General features: G+C 42.5%; 1 protein-coding gene across 2 annotated transcripts in view; it reads right to left on the reverse strand.

Annotated features, from left to right (window-relative positions):
- PCSK5 (proprotein convertase subtilisin/kexin type 5) overlaps nt 1–15,452 on the reverse strand; it is a 250,386-nt gene extending 234,934 nt beyond the window's left edge. For both annotated transcript variants that reach the window (XM_051643618.1, XM_051643617.1), the window contains exon 1: nt 14,734–15,452. In XM_051643618.1, the coding sequence (XP_051499578.1) occupies nt 14,734–14,931 (198 nt within the window). In that variant the 5' untranslated portion in view covers nt 14,932–15,452. The remainder of the gene's footprint in view (nt 1–14,733) is intronic.
- Between the last annotated feature and the right edge of the window lie 440 nt (nt 15,453–15,892).

The following is a 15,892-nucleotide window of genomic DNA, read 5'->3' on the forward strand; positions in this document are numbered from 1 at the left end:
GTGCAATGTAAACTGGTAGTTCAAACACTATTTTTTGGTGATGCTTAATGAGTCACCCCCTTATTTCTGCAAGTAAAAATTGGTGCAACAAGGTGCAGTTATTTTCCACTGCATGAACAAACTTTAACTGCAATATTTCATGTGAATTCAAGACAGTAATCATGCATGGTAAGTTGAAACCTTAATAATGTTTCTTTTATCTGCAAAGAAGCTGTTGATGTCTGTTCCAGTGAACAGCCCTACCATGAAGCCATTGAATAGGAAACAAATATCTTTAATATTTTGGGAGATCAACTAAATTGCCACTGCTTTCTGAGAAGTTGGTGTTTTTTTTTTCCTTTCCCCACTCACTACTCTGTAATTTAAAATACCTAAATTATATACTGCATTGCCTAAATGAGATTTGTCATTATTGTATTGACTTCCAATTCTATTTTGCATTGTATACTGAACAAATGTAAAATCATGAGAGAACAAGGATGGATATTCATGCAGTTATCATGAATGTTTATTTAAGTAGCAAACAGAATCACCACATTCCATGCATTACCTCCTCCAGACTCCAAGCATTATTGTTTCTTCATAACCTGTACTCTCTAATATGTAATTACAATAAATCATATGAATGAGATTTGACAAAGTTCTGACACTGTTATTTTACTCATGCAAACAGTGTAAAGAGTAGTTAAGAAATAGGTTTTATTTTTAAACAAGCTACAGCAAGAAAAATATCACAGCAAAGTATTTTCATATTAATTTCTTTTTAAATCTCAAACATTAAATGTTTAATAACCATTGTGCTTGTCCTGAAATTTGTAATCGTCTGCTCAGTCCCCATAGGATCAAGTCCCTTCACATTAAAAAACATAAATCAGAAATAAATCTGTTGAACCTAATGAAATTTAAGGAGCATAAATCAAGGGCAATCAAATCTAACAGGGTTACTTGTATGAGTAAAAGATTTAAGAACTGTGCAGCAAGTTAGATACACTGTTAAATCTCTATTCAGTTATTTAAACATCAATAGAAAGCTCTTAAGCATATTAATAGCAAGAGAGTTTATAACATTCAAAATTACTAATGCAGTGACCTACAGTAGTCATACTGTTTCCCATGAACATTTATATTGCCAGCAATAAACCTTTTCACACTGTACTTTGTCTTACAAATCTGAATTCAGCTCTTATTGGCCATAGTAAATAGTGTTTCCATTTAACTGACTTTTTCATGAGCCTTGATTTAAACAATTTCCTCCTCTATCACCAATATAATCTACTGAAGAGTAATAAAGAAGTGACTCATGGGAATATCTAGGACTGAGTCAAGTTCATCTATGTGATGAGTAGGCAGTAAATCTAACACTCCTTCTCAGTGAGCCTAGAACATACGTCCTTAACTTTGTACTGTATCAAAGACCTTCACTCTATACAACATGCTTAACCAAACATAAGCATGTAGTTTGTCCAGAACCAGGCATGATGCTGACACACTCACCTATCTTATTTGGTTAACACTAGAGCTGTACCAATGTTTATATTTTTCCATGTAAAAGTAAGGTTCACCATATTAATTATTTATATAAGCAGTCTCCACATCCACATGTAATCTTACTGATTTTGATAAAACAATTTGAGCAATAACTATTCACATGAGTTTCTGGAGAGGATCTTACACTTTATTAAGTTTAACAGTATGGAAACAAACAAACAAAAAAATCTCACTTTGTACACGACCTAAAGACACACATAAAGAAAAAGTAAATAAGCAAATGAGACTAAAGAATAATCCCCCAAACATCTGCATTACACAGCATTCAAACCTAGCAAGAAAGAAAACAACATCATAATAAGTAATGTTTAGTAAGGATTTAAAAAAAAATATTACAGCACACCAAGGGTCTGTTAACTCTAGCATAATAATGTAGTAGTTCACTTAAACTAGCTATTTGCAATTACAACAGCAACAACAAAGTGACGTATTAACTAGACTCACGCAGGTCTCTCCTGCTGTACAAACTTCTATAGTGCCAGAAGAGAGATTAAGCTTCAACTCAGCTTTCATGGAATCAGTGGGACCTTCCACTGTCTTTAACGGGAGCTGCAATAAACACTTAATGAAGAAAGATATATATTTTTTTTTAATCCAATGAGGTCTACATTTTGGATTAAGTTAGAATCCTAATGACTAGGTTCATATACCAGCTTCTAAATTACCTCAGACTACACAGGAAAGTCAAGGATAAATGATATCCAATTAAAGATGACATATCTGAATTCACCAAAATAAAGAAGTCACAGATCTCATACACCGTCCATTTCACATATTTAAAGAATATTCTTTGCGGCTTTCTTGTTTGGAAAGCAGAATCTTACAACCTGAAGACTGAATGAATGCTTAGGTGTGCAACTGAAAGTAGATTTTTTTGGAGAAAGAAATGTTTCTACCATATATTTGTTTAATATATTGGTATTAAATATATAATAGCAAAATACTGAAATAGGAAAAAGTTATTGCTGCAAGTTAGAACGGTAGCAACAAATTGAATACCAATTATTATAGATTTGTATGTTAAGTGAGACCTACAAGATCAGAAACATCAGGAAATCAACAGATTCCAGCCACCACTAGAATTCCTCACTGGGTAGTTAAGTGTGTGAGATTAATATTTGTAGCTGCCAGGCAAGAAATGGAAATTACGTAAATTTTGAAAAATGGGAATCACAGAATCACAGAATCCTAGGGGTTGGAAGGGACCTCAAAAGACCATCTAGTCCAACCCCCCTGCCAGGCAGGGTCACCTAGAGCACATCACACAGGAACCTGTCCAGGCAGGTTTTGAATGTCTCCAGACAGGGAGACTCTACAACCTCCCTGGGCAGCCTGTCCCAGTGCTCTGTCACTCTCACTCTAAAGAAGTTCTTCCTGATATTCACATGGAACCTCCTATGCTCCAGTTTGCATTCATTGCCCCTTGTCCTATCACTAGACATCACTGAAAAAAGCCTGGCTCCATTGTCCTGACACTCACCCTTTACATATTTGTAAACACTGATGAGGTCACCCCTCAGTCTCCTCCTAGCTAAAGAGACCCAGCTCCCTCAGCCTTTCCTCAAAAGGGAGATGAATGGTATTTATCTACGAGAAAGCTTCCAAAAGAGCAGTCTGTTGCAATGGTAGAACCATTCATTCATAAGACCTGTGATGTCAACACAGTTCAGAGTCCTATTAGGTAACATTAGGATGGTTAGCTTTCTCAGAAAGCAAGGCTCATCCATCCTGTTTAATTCCAGCTATAAATTTTCCCAGGTAATAGCTTTGTCACTTGTCAGTTGGCCATGATCATCATGCATTGGCCCTAAGAATTATCAGGAGTTCATTCAGTGATGATGGATATTTAAACATCTCTGAGCTGAAGCAAAGGTAGTGCTTGACCAGACAGGTAGAAAGGAGTAACGACAGTAATGGCAGAAATGGGCTTCTGTCAAGGAAATGCCACGTATTGCCATAAATGTCCTCTCTGGAAATGATCCTGTACTTCAAATACGTGTGAATAAAATCCTACTAATGCTGTGCTTTCATTCCAAGGAACAGAAACTATTTGGCTTACAATGGAGTAAAAGGGAATCTTCCAAGAGGAAAACTGAAAACAGTATCCTACTTAAAATACTGTCATGCTAGTTTGGGCTGTAGTGGTGATGGGATACATCTGGTCTGTTAGACTTCCTGATACAATTGGGGAACCTGAAAATGCATGTCTAATATTAATACTAAAAGGCAACTGAGGCCTTTGCATACTGTAACTGAATACTTTGCTGAGCTAAATTTCACAGACTCTCTCTGAGGTCCAGTGACAGAAATGTTTTTCTTTAAAAGCAGAAGAAGCTAATCTGAGCTGTAAAATCACTGTTCAGGTATCAGCACTGGCTACACTCCACTCCCAACTTGTAAAATTACCACTCCTCACACAGGACTGCTCAAGACAATACAGAGCTTATTATGCAGACCATTCCTGCAGGGAAGCAGCAACATTTCCAAGGACAGGGGAACTTTTTCAGCTCAAAGCCCTGCCATTGTTGTTCATACACACTTGGCTCACTGGAGACCAACATATACACAAAGCATTGCATTTTTTTTCAAAGTTCAGCATATGATTGATTTGTTTACTTCAGTTCAGCTCAGATGGGTTACTTGAGATATGATACTTGAAGTAAAAGTAGTCTACAGTGTGGAAGGACTATGGATGAAATAGATGAATAAAAACACTCAGAAAATTAAAGTAACTGAAAGCAATATAAGAAGGGGCATGAAAACTCTCCCTTCAAAAATAGTTTTCACATTTCTGAACAGCTTTGTGATGAATGTGATGTCAGCTTTTGAAAGGAGACCTGAAGCACTATGAACTTGCAAGTCACTACTAAACAAGTAAGTAGAAACCAAGAAATAAGTGAATTAACGGGCACTAGGATTAAAAAAATTACCACTTTGGAATTCTGCCTTATGAATGTATTAGTCTTTGAAGAGGCCAAGCATGTAGATAAAGATGGGTGGACAGGCATACTCTGGTTGGACTTCCAAAAGGCTTTTGACAATGTCCTTCACCAACAGCTTCTTAAGAATTTCAGAAGTCATGGCGTAAGATCTTGGTAGAAGCAAGCAATCAGTTAAAAGACCAGAAAAAAAAAAAAAGCTCAGGAGATATTTGGTATTTGTTTATTAAAAAGCAATTAGTTTCTCACAATGGCAGAGGTCCCTGCTGGAGTTCTGCTGGGGTCTATGATAGAATATTTTCTGGGACCTGCACTATTTCATAAGAGAATTACATGGAAAAAGGAGTGAGCAATGAGGAGTAGATGTCTGCTATTGCTAACAATCACAGATGTAAGGACTGTGGCTGACTATGTAGAAGCTGCAAAAAAAAACCAAAAACCCCATAACTTGACCATAATTTGACAAAAAATGGTACCTTGTTGATGGCTATCTCTAATTTAGAAGCATGTTGTCTCCCTGGAAGCAGATTCCTTCTATATGGAAGCATTTGTGATAGGAATTTTTTCTTCCCTCATTGTTTAGAACTACATAATCCATGACCATGCCTGGCTAATGTGCTTTTTACAGTCTCATCTCCATCATACAGCATTATGTAATCCACAAGAATTTCCACAACAAGCTATTCTGGCAGGTTTTCATGGCATAGCTTTGATACTCTTCTGGACTTGCCAACATTTCATTCCAAAGAGTTTTTCATTCTGCAAATATCAATCAAATCGGGTCCAGCACGTGGCCAAATAATCACTTACTGTCTTAAGCTATACATCTCTGGCAAGCAGGATTCTGCTTGACCATAATTCTTCCTGTGTTTGGCAGGTGATACAAAGAGCACCACAGTTCTTGCCGTATGATTTATTTACATCCATGGTTGACATATGTATCTCCCTACTTTGTGATTTTACAAGTAATCATTTGGAGAGGAAGAGACAAATAAACTGGTCCACCACAGATCCACAGAGCATAGCTGCACAACATGCAAAGACAATACTGGAAATATCTTTCTTGACAAAGTCTAGACAATTATTTATGACACTGTACAAAGCAGTGGGGAGGTTACATACAAGCTAGCCATCTCGTCTGGTCAACGCAAACAGATGTGGAACAAAATACAGCAACTGGAATGACCTATCTTCCCCTTGAGTGGGAAGCCTATCTTCTAATAGGAAACCAGAAGCTACAGAAGCAAAAGTGAAGGCTGGATGAAAATGTGCTGGAAAAACAGGCGAGACACTTAAGCACAAGAACAGATACTGGCCATGACTAAATACAGTCTGTAAGTTGGAAGTAACAAGTAAGAAAGCCACTTTTAATACTGGCTAGTTTTAGACTTGTTTAAAACTGAGGCAAAAAAATCCACTTATGAATACCTTAAGGTATGTAACAGCAATCACTGATGATCCAGTCTGATTGAATATCCTTGTGATTTTACTATTTAATTTACTTTGAAAATTAAAAATTGTATCTATCTTCAAGTACTATTTGATTAACAGTCCCCTTGAAATTCTTGAAGTAGGGCACAAAATTAAACTATGGAATAGTAGGTCAAAACTATGTAAGTAACACTGATACATCTATTTATTACAGCAGACCAGCAAATGGCTACCTGCCAGTGTTCCTCTAGAAATTGTTTTGGTCAATACTTCAACTACTGACTGGAATATCAGCATAGGAAAGACACATATTAACATAGATGCAGAGAGAATCTACAAGCATGCTGGGGGGTAGGAACAGAACTAAAATAGCCCTGAAACTGTGAATCAAAGTCTGCAAAAGCAGGGGAAAGATTTAGCAAAGACATATGCAAAGTACTACACCTAATCAATAATAATTTACTGGACCAATCCAGATTGGAGAACAACAGGCTAGGAATTTAGCAGAATCAATTTGTGAACCACAGCAGGTTACAAGCGGAACTAAGTAAAAAATGTCATACAGCTACAGGATAGACAAACACCATCACAGGCAACATAAATAGGACCACTGCCCTCAAGACAACTTAAAGAATCCTTATGCTGTGCTCAGATGTACCACTCTAGCAGATCCTCGGTCAAGAAGGTGATGATCACTTAGAAAGATCAAACAGCAAGACTGATCAGTGAAAGGCCAACTGATGTGAAACAAGGGAGAGGACTGGGCTTTGATGAGAAAAGATACAAGAGGGCGGCAGGCAGAGTGGAACACTGCAACTTTTCTGATGTTGTTACTCTTTATATCCATAAACAAGAAACACAGCTTTGAACTGCAAGACAGATACAGCTTAGACTTTACCAGGGCAAAGATGATAACAAGACACTGGGAGTGACCATGCCCTGACGCTGTGGAGCTTCCTTACTGGAAACTTTTGAAAACTGGTTAGGTATCTGCCAGGAAAGACATGGGTATATCTGATTCTCCTAAGGGCATTGCAATGGACAAGCTGACATGTAAAGATGTTCCCCCTGCCTTTCATTCCTACAACTGTCCGCCATTGTCAGCCACTGGTCACATCACACCAGGCATGACCACAGTCATACCAGAGCTATGACACAACACTGATTCACCTGCATATGTGTTTTTATATTTCTTCCGTTTCTTCCATTTTATTATAGCTTTGTCCACTACTTCACATATTTTGTTCAAGAGGAGCAGCTCCCACAAACATTGCCATCTGTAAGTTGGGCTTGCAACTAATTTTTATTCTTAAAAGTATAATTTAGTGTGTGTTTGCCCAAGGGCTTTAAATAAAAAAAAAAATCATCACATAATTTGTAACTTGACTACTACGTTGTTAAACAAGATTCTCATCTTCCCTCATTTTGTAACAACATACAAAGACTATTAGATTGCCTCTATCACCAGAACCCAGTTGGCACACCCTTTTCTTTATCCAGCTTCTAATGAAAACTTACATTTAGTAGTAGTAGGCCCTGCTCTTTCTCCATCCTCCCTCTCATTTTTAGCCACAGAGACAAGAGAATGACTGCTAAGTATGAAGTAATTAGCCATGGCATACCCTTGTATTCTCCGATATGTGCTGGTTTTCTGGTTTTGTGGCATGTGAGCATTTGAAAGAGTGCTGTTTGAGTGCTGACATTTTCCAATGATCTTTCTATGTGGTGGTTATACTCTACCACTCCCTAAATGTACTAATCTATTTTCCTTGGTGTATATGTAACCACAGTACATCTGCATGTGTATGCAGCTTAGAATAGACCTAGGTTTGACTGTTTTAATACCATAGCACTGGTACTTGTATTTCCAACAGTAGGGACTTTGTTGTAATTTTCCCAGGTATAAAATTTTAGTCAGAGTATACTCTGCTTCAGTGCTCTGATCACACAGGCTCTTAAAGGGCATGACTCTTCTACTAACTGTCCATATCATCATTCCAGGGTAGCTGATCTTCTTTGCACACAGTTATACCATCCTTCTTTTTGGAGTCATCCATGTAAGGTGGTGGAGATTATGACAGTAAACTCCTTCCTTATCTAAAGACAACAACCTTACTTCAGGCTCTTTATCTTACAATAAGCTCTCTTTTCTCTTAACAGAATCTTTGTTTTCTAGTTACCCAATTTCAGCTACTTAGTTTGCAAAATCTCCTTTTGACTACCATCAGGAACAGATTTGGAAAATGGAAAAGAGCCATTTCTCCCATTCTTTCTGATCAATTGATCTTGTTACACAACATCTTCTCTGTGCCATCACTGGGACTTCAGGTTTGAAATGAACTAATATTTATTAACCCTTTGTGTGGTTTGCTGGCTTTAAATTGATAAACTCCTGATAAAATAGAAAACAATTTTTTGGCAATTTACACCACCATTTGCATTAAGTAAAAAACCCACATTTGTATATCTAATAATGACTCCTGGGCCACATCTCAAGCTTAGCACGCTTAGGTGTCTTTTGGCAAACAGTGTGTATTCCTTTGCAGGAAGAAAATTGGAGAGTAAAGGTAGTCTGTAACTTGCCAAGGGTGGGGAGTAGGCCACACTAAACCCTGAAAGAGATCAGAAAAGAAAAATTACTGAAAGAATACAATTAGGAGAGGAAAGATGTGATCTGGAACAGTGCTGACCCAACCTCGGCCCCTACCTAGAATTAAGAAAGAAAAAGGAATAGGAGGATCTAAAGTTTACTGCTGTACTAATTAATGCAGCATTTCTCTCCCTTCTTGGAGCCACAGATAAGATATTTTTATCTCTTCCATTCTTCCAACACCTTTGCAGTATCAGCTGTTTGTTTCTCCTGCATCTTCAAATGAAGTTCACTACCTGAATAAGAAGCTCCTGGCACCTGATGACAGCAATCAGAAACTGATGATGTGCCACTTTCTGTAAGAGCACAAACGTAGAAAACCTTCCTTATTTTGAAGCCCACACATTTCAAAATAAAATAAACTCACATGCCCAGAGTCAGTTACTGGAGCTCCTCCTTTCTCCATATAAACAAAGAAGTGAGGGGAAAAAACTTACATCAGTAGCTTAAGGGTGCAAAAGTCTTCAGCATCAGATCCCAGAGTAACATTCCCAGCTTCTCAAATGCTTCACAAGTCACCCCTCAATAAGCTAGTGTTCCTTTCTCCAGCATATTGAGAATATTTTAGCACCAAATAACAAATTTATATCCAGTGAGAAGCTGTGTTTACAACAAATGATGAATCAAGATGACATATCAGGATATCTTAATTTTCATGGTTGTTTCAAAAGAAAACTTCCTTTTTTCAATGTATAGTAAGGACTCTTCACACTACCAACACAGTCATATTTGTGCCAATTATACAAAATGCTACAAAGACTATATATGTTTAACTCCCAACAGCTGCCAACAGTGAAAGAAACTTTCCCTAAAGTCAGTGACACACACTTTGTTCTAAAAGAAAGGTCTGCTCAGTGCAGCCACTGCAAGATAAGAGGGTAAAACACATCCGTGAGAAGCTCTTGTAGGCTATGGTATACCCCAAGCTGCTCCATCCAGTGCTTAACTTAGAAAAAGTCCTTGGCTGCTTTGCATTACACTACCTTATCACAGTCCCAGAGAGCTTCAGACCACTTTAAAGACTCATACAAAAAGAATAGAGGCATTTTTTTTTTTTTTTTTTTTTTTTACATTTGGAGAATACCCAGTTGAGTCTTGAAATACCTCTTCAGTCCATTTTCTTATGACAAGGATTTGCTTGCTAAATAAGCTACTAACTGCAGTTCAGGGGTAGGCCAGAAATGCCTGCAACATGAGGGAAAAGGAAAAAAAAATCAGCTCTGCATTTCAGTGCTGGTATTACAGATTTATGCTAGTTTTAAGGCCCAGTGAAAACACAAGAGACATTGGGCTGACTTTTTTCTAGCGTATACTGATGCTTCACTGTATTTGCTCCATTGTCTTTAACAAGCCTGTGGTTATGTGACAGAAAGGAGATTATCAGTAATCAAGAACTCAAGCCTAAAGTTATGGGACAGGCCTTTAACAGGCATTAAATGAAGGCCTGTAAATTTCAGTGTCAGCTCAAGAGGGCCCTGCTGTCCAAACCAGAAGCTCCAAATGGGTGGCACTAGCTGCAGCAGCCAAAATCAGTGACTTTCTGAAGGACAATCTGCTCGCTTGTGTCAGTAAGGGCATCTATAGCCTCTGGCTTTGTGATAGGTAAGGTTTGTTGAGTCCTGTGGGAAAGAGGGTTTTCCAACAGAAACTAAGTAACAGTTGATGCAATGATAAGTCTAAGTTGCTGCTAAATGCTTTTCCGAGCTGTAGACGAAGATGATTAATGGCAGTTTCACTAGATTCACTGCAAAAATTCACGTGTCTTTGAAGAATAAGCTTCTATGTCTATCTGACTTCTATATCACCTTCACAGTGGTAACGGCAAGGAAATCCAGGATAAATGAGCAGTATGTTGGCACAATTTGTAGGAAATGAAGCAGAATACGTAGCCTGGAAAAACACAGTGTAAAACAAGATCCTTTTTCTTTTGTGCTGTGTCTCCTAAGAATTAATAGAAAACCCTTCTTCTCAATAAGCAGAGATGGTAAAGCTTCAAATTTCTGTAACAAGAGATGGTGATCACAGAAGTTCGAAAGCAACAGGCGTTTACTAGAAGCTGTGAGTTGCAGGAACTCTGAAGTGCTCACCAACAGGTGACCTAAAGGCCTCTATCAACAGATGGCCTTTTTGCCATCTGACTGACTCGTCGAGTCATTCAGATAGGTTTTGTGGCTTTCCTGTCATCAGCATGGCTATGAAAATAGACTTGGGAGGTATTTCAAGACTCAACTGAATATTCTCCAAATCACACAAGCATCAAAAAAGGGAAAGCTAATTCTGGCTGTTACCAGGAATGCACCAACTAACAAAAACTGGGAGAAAGGATGCTGTCCAGTATTTCTGATTCACAGGCTTCCTGGGTCTACCATCTTGTCTCCACCGATAAACTTACATATCTTTCAAGGCCAGTTTTCCATAAGCACAAGCCAAATATTGCCTAATGTTAACTGTTTTGCTCCTAACCTACCTTAATGGCTCTCTCTTCCATAGCACCCTGCATCTCCTCATGGCTGGTAAGATCTTCAGAACACATCTGTTTTCCACTAGTCTGTTCACCTCTAATCATGCAATTAACTGTTGTCAGAACAATTCTAGTTTGTAACTTTGCAACTATATGTATTTCACTTTCCACTTTTTATGCAGTTTCACTACCCCTTGTCTTCAATATTTAAATTCTACTATTTTTCTGAGTCATTTGTAATGAGTCAGTTCTTTAGGCCAGCCATAGTGGAATCTGGATTTAGCTTTTTACACTTTCTTCTTAAAGATGAGCTCACAAATTTAATTTAACCAAATATATTATGTTTAATGCATTGCACTGTGTTTTAAATAATCTATTTCAGATCATTGTGGATGTTTTTTTCATAAGATTTGTAATTATCTTCTTAAAGCAGAAGCAAACAGCTTAGCTCTAACACTTACAGCGTTAATTATAATATTTCAGCTTACCTAGAAAAAATATTATCTGCCAAAAATTGCCTAGCCATAGCTGCTACAATATATAGACATTAAGCTTGTGAGTCCTGCCTCTAACAGAGAATTTTCCTTACTGGTTAACTCTTTCAGAGTTTTGATAGTATCTTCACTAGGTAAAAGAATGTCTTTCAACATCTCGCACCAAATACAGATTTTTAATTGTTTGCAATTGCCTCTCAATAATAAACAGTAGATTCTTGCCCCATTCTCATGTGCCTTTGCACTTCCTCTTTTTTTTTGTGCCAAGTATCTCCTGCTTTGCCAAATCTACGCAAAAAACCTGTAACAAGCAAACCAATCAGTCCAGACTCCCTGATTCCCTTTCTGTACTTCTTTTACACATCTTTATCAAGTGATACAGTTTACAAAGACTGATCAGTACGCTTCAGAGCAAATGATGCACATATTTAAATACATACAGTTACATAATTATTTTACATAGGCTTTGAACGCTACAGACATGTTTTAAACTATGTATGGCCAGACCACAGCCATTTGGATTGTTTTATGAACTCTGAATTCTCAAATTAGAAATTCTATCTAGTGACCAGGACAGCCTGATTCAAGTAGTATAATCATTAGGAGGGAATAAAAGAACAGACATTAGACTGACCACCAACATAGTAACTAACACGCTGTCAAAGAAAGGCCATTTGGAGATGATTTTGCAAGAAAATATCAGAAATTTAACACCAGCCATCACAAAAAGATACCCATGAAAAGAAACTCTAAGTAAGACTGTGCAAATGCACTACACTTCTTAGGGCATGTAACTGTAATGGTAGAGCACTGAGCTCTTGGCTGGCACAGCACAGTGCCATGTATCACCCAGTTACTCCAGTCTCAAAGACTTACAGGAAGGTCTGTGGAATTTCTTCACATGTGCCCAGTGCCTGCATTTTTTTCTTAAAGGCTGGTTGGAGCCAGAAGATGAAGAATCACCCATCAGCCTAGTTCACATTATTACTGAAGTTTTCTTTCTCATGCACTCAGTATTTAACATTCACATATTCATCTCCTACTTGCACTTTACCTATCTGCCTAACTAACTGTATTGCTTCCCTCTTTTTTTATCTGCATATCTAGTAATGTATTTTCCAGTTTTTCATTACTTACACTGTTTTCTCTCATTCCTATCTGTATACCTGATCAGTAATGTATCTATTATTAATATCTTATAGGTGTATACATGGCACTTTCATTGACACATAAGAAGCAACAGTAGGTTACTACATTCTTCCCTTTAACTCAACATAAGGCTTGGATGTGCAAGGTATAAAAAAGCAGCCAGCTGGCCTGACAAAAGGGGAAGACATGCCTGCTCTCACAGACTATTGCTTATTTTGGCACTGTAAAGGCCTAGTAGATAGGAATACAGAGAAACACCTTGAGCAAAAGACATGTTTAAGACAAAAAACTTTGCACTTCAGTTCCTAAACGGTAGTTTCAAGGTGGGGGTTCAGTTTTGACATGAAAGCTTCCCTCCAAATTTTTGAATCTCCAAATGGGAAAAACACTGCCTACCCACCCAAGTGCTCCAAAAAGGAAGCAGGTACTTAGTTTTTCTAAGTAACTGAATTTTTACCCATCAAGTTTTGTGCTACCTCGATGCCCAGCTTTTCTTAGGTAAATTATTTATCTTAATAGACAGCACAGCTGTCTTACTCAGCCTTGCAGTGATTGGGAATGGTTGAGATGTGCACTTCCAACTTGAGTCCATGATGCAGTTCAGGCATGGGAATTTATTCTACAACATAAAAATTGGGTCTTACTTTGATCTGGTTGATGTAAAAGGCCTGCTGTGCAAACGCAGACACGGTTTTGTGAACTTGGAGTACAAAACAAAGCCTTTTGTACCTGTAAATATTCGTTTCTAAACTCTGAATTCATGTAGTGCAAACTACAGTCTAGAAAGACTGTTCTTGGATCTTCACACCCAAGTGCACAATGGAATTATTTTTTAGGCACTCACCTTGCTAAACCCTACATATGCAACTCATAATTTGAGGACTATTGCCAGGAAATCCTAAGATGCTGGACACAAACTGTCAGAAGAAAAGCCTTGTTTGGACGTTTTAAACAGCCATTGTACCTAGCTGCAGCAGCAGGGGATGTTTCAGTGTGATGGGATCCAGTGAGAATTAGGTGTTTATCACTTGCAGTTCCTGAACCGGATTGGATCCAAGAATTTTCTCACGGGGTGCTCTCTTGATCTAGCCAGTCCAGATGTTTTCTAGCGAAACATCTGCGGGCTGCGCCGAGCTCAGGTGCTGCCCAACCGGCCTGGTACGAGCCGGGAAAGCTCTGCCGACAGCGCCGGCATCCGAGAGCCTACTTCTCGCCCCTCACTTCATAACAACCCCGGCGGAAAGCGAGTGGGCTCCGGGACAGCACGCACCAGCAGCGCCTGAGCCGGCTCCCACCCCGGGCCAGCCGCACGGCGGCCCCGGCCCCCCGAGGCGCGCTCCCCTTCCCTGCGGGACGCTGGCCACACGCCTGGCAGCCGCCCCGGGGCACCGGCGCCACCCCTGTCACCTTTTCCTTCGCACGCTCCTCCAGACGGAGGGTCGGGACGCCCCCCGCGGTGGGCCGGCGGCCGCAGCTGCCACGTCCTGGCTGCCGGGGAGACGGGCGCTCGCTGCAGGACGAGCTCTCTTTTATTGGCGCTTTTTTTTTTCTTTGCGAGGGGGGCCGGCAGGAGCGTGCCCGGCGCGCAGCCCAAAGTTCGGCCGCCGCCGAGGCAGCGCGGCTGCGAGCAGACCCCGCCGGGCCCCCCCGCGCCGCCCTCCCCCCACGGCCCGCGGGCGACTCCGCGGCGCGCACCGCTCCGCACCTGGCCGCGGAAGGGGCGCTGAGGCCCCGGCCCCTCCGGCGCGGGTCCGCCCGTACCTGCCCCCGCGCATCACCTCCGATGCCCGCGGCGGGAGGCCGGGACGACGGGGGCGGGGGGGGGGGAGGGGGGGCTTCAGAAGCCGCCCCGCAGAGACGGCGGCGGGGCCCGCGGCGGGGCTGGGGTCGTTCGGCGGCCGCGAAGCCGCCCGTCCTCTGCCCCCGGCCTGGGGGCGCCGGGCGGCAGCAGCCGCCCCCGCCCGGACCCTGCCCGCCCGCCCGCCCGCCGGCCGCGCAGCTGTCGCCCGCTCGCAAGTAGTTGTAAAGGGGTTGGGGGGAGGGGGGTGGTGGGGGGGTTACCTGTCCTATATTGACGTATCCGTATTTGCTAGCTATCCGGTTGGCCTCCGAGAGCCCCCCAGTTATCCGCACAGCCCAGTGGTTGGTGTAGAGGCGCGTCCTGCAGGCGGGCAGCAGGAACCCCAGCAGCAGGGTGAGCCGGCAGAGAAGGTCCCCGCCGCCTCCGCCTCCCCAGCAGCAGCGGCGCTTCCAGCCCATCTTCTCCTCCTTCGCACACAATCCCCGCAAAACTTCTCTTCCCTTCTTCCGAGGCTCTTCCCCTCACCTCCCGGCGGCACCGGCGGCGCGTCCTCCCAAGTTAGCCCGAGGAGGAAACTAGGAAGAGCTTGGAGTAGTGCATTGAATCGCCCGCGGGTTAAATGATGAGGGGTTGGGAATGATGGTTATGATCGGTGATTAGTGCTGTCCCCTCCTCCCGCCGCTCTTCGGGGATTAAGTAACTTGCTTGGAAAGCTCGCACAGTTTCTGGGCGCCAGCTTCTTCTCCCTCTGTCCCCAGCTACATGGGAAGTCGTCTCTCCGCGGGAAGGAGAGCTCCTTTTCTCCGCGCTTCCCTCCTCTCTGACTTCCTGCCCCCTGCCAGCGACACTGTGCCTCCTCTCACAACTCTGCCTTTTCCTCGCTTTCCCTCTCTCCCTCTTGCCCGGCGCTCAGGAGCAGCGGGGCTGAGGCGACAGGCGGTGTGTGAGTGTTGGCAGCTGAGCGACTCAGTTCACTCCGGCTCAGCCACCTCCCTCTCCCCTCTCCTCCTCCCCCTTCTTCTCCTCTTCCTCCTCCTCCTCCTCCTTCTTCTTCTTCTCCTCCTTCTCCTCCTCCTCTGCCCGCCCCCGCTCCCGCCCGCTCGGCAGCGCCGAGGGCCAGGGGAAATGGCAGCCGCGGCAGCCCCGCGCTCCGCCGCCCCCTGCGCTCTCAGGCCCGCGGCAACGGCCCGTCCCGGGCTCCGCAGCCCCCCCCGAGGGCTGCCCCCTCGCCCTGGCCGGGCTGGGAGCCTGCCCGCCCCGCCGCCGGAGTTGCCGGAGCAGGGCCGAGGTGCGAGGCCTGCGGCAAGGCCTCGTGCCCGGCACCGGCTGCGGCCCCTCGGCCCGGCGGCCGCGGGCACCGGCCGCGACGCGGAGCCGCGGCAGAGCCCGAGCTCCCCGGCACGGCTGGGCCGGCCCCGG

The sequence above is a fragment of the Apus apus genome, chromosome Z (assembly GCF_020740795.1).
Source record: "Apus apus isolate bApuApu2 chromosome Z, bApuApu2.pri.cur, whole genome shotgun sequence".
Lineage (NCBI taxonomy): Eukaryota > Metazoa > Chordata > Aves > Apodiformes > Apodidae > Apus > Apus apus.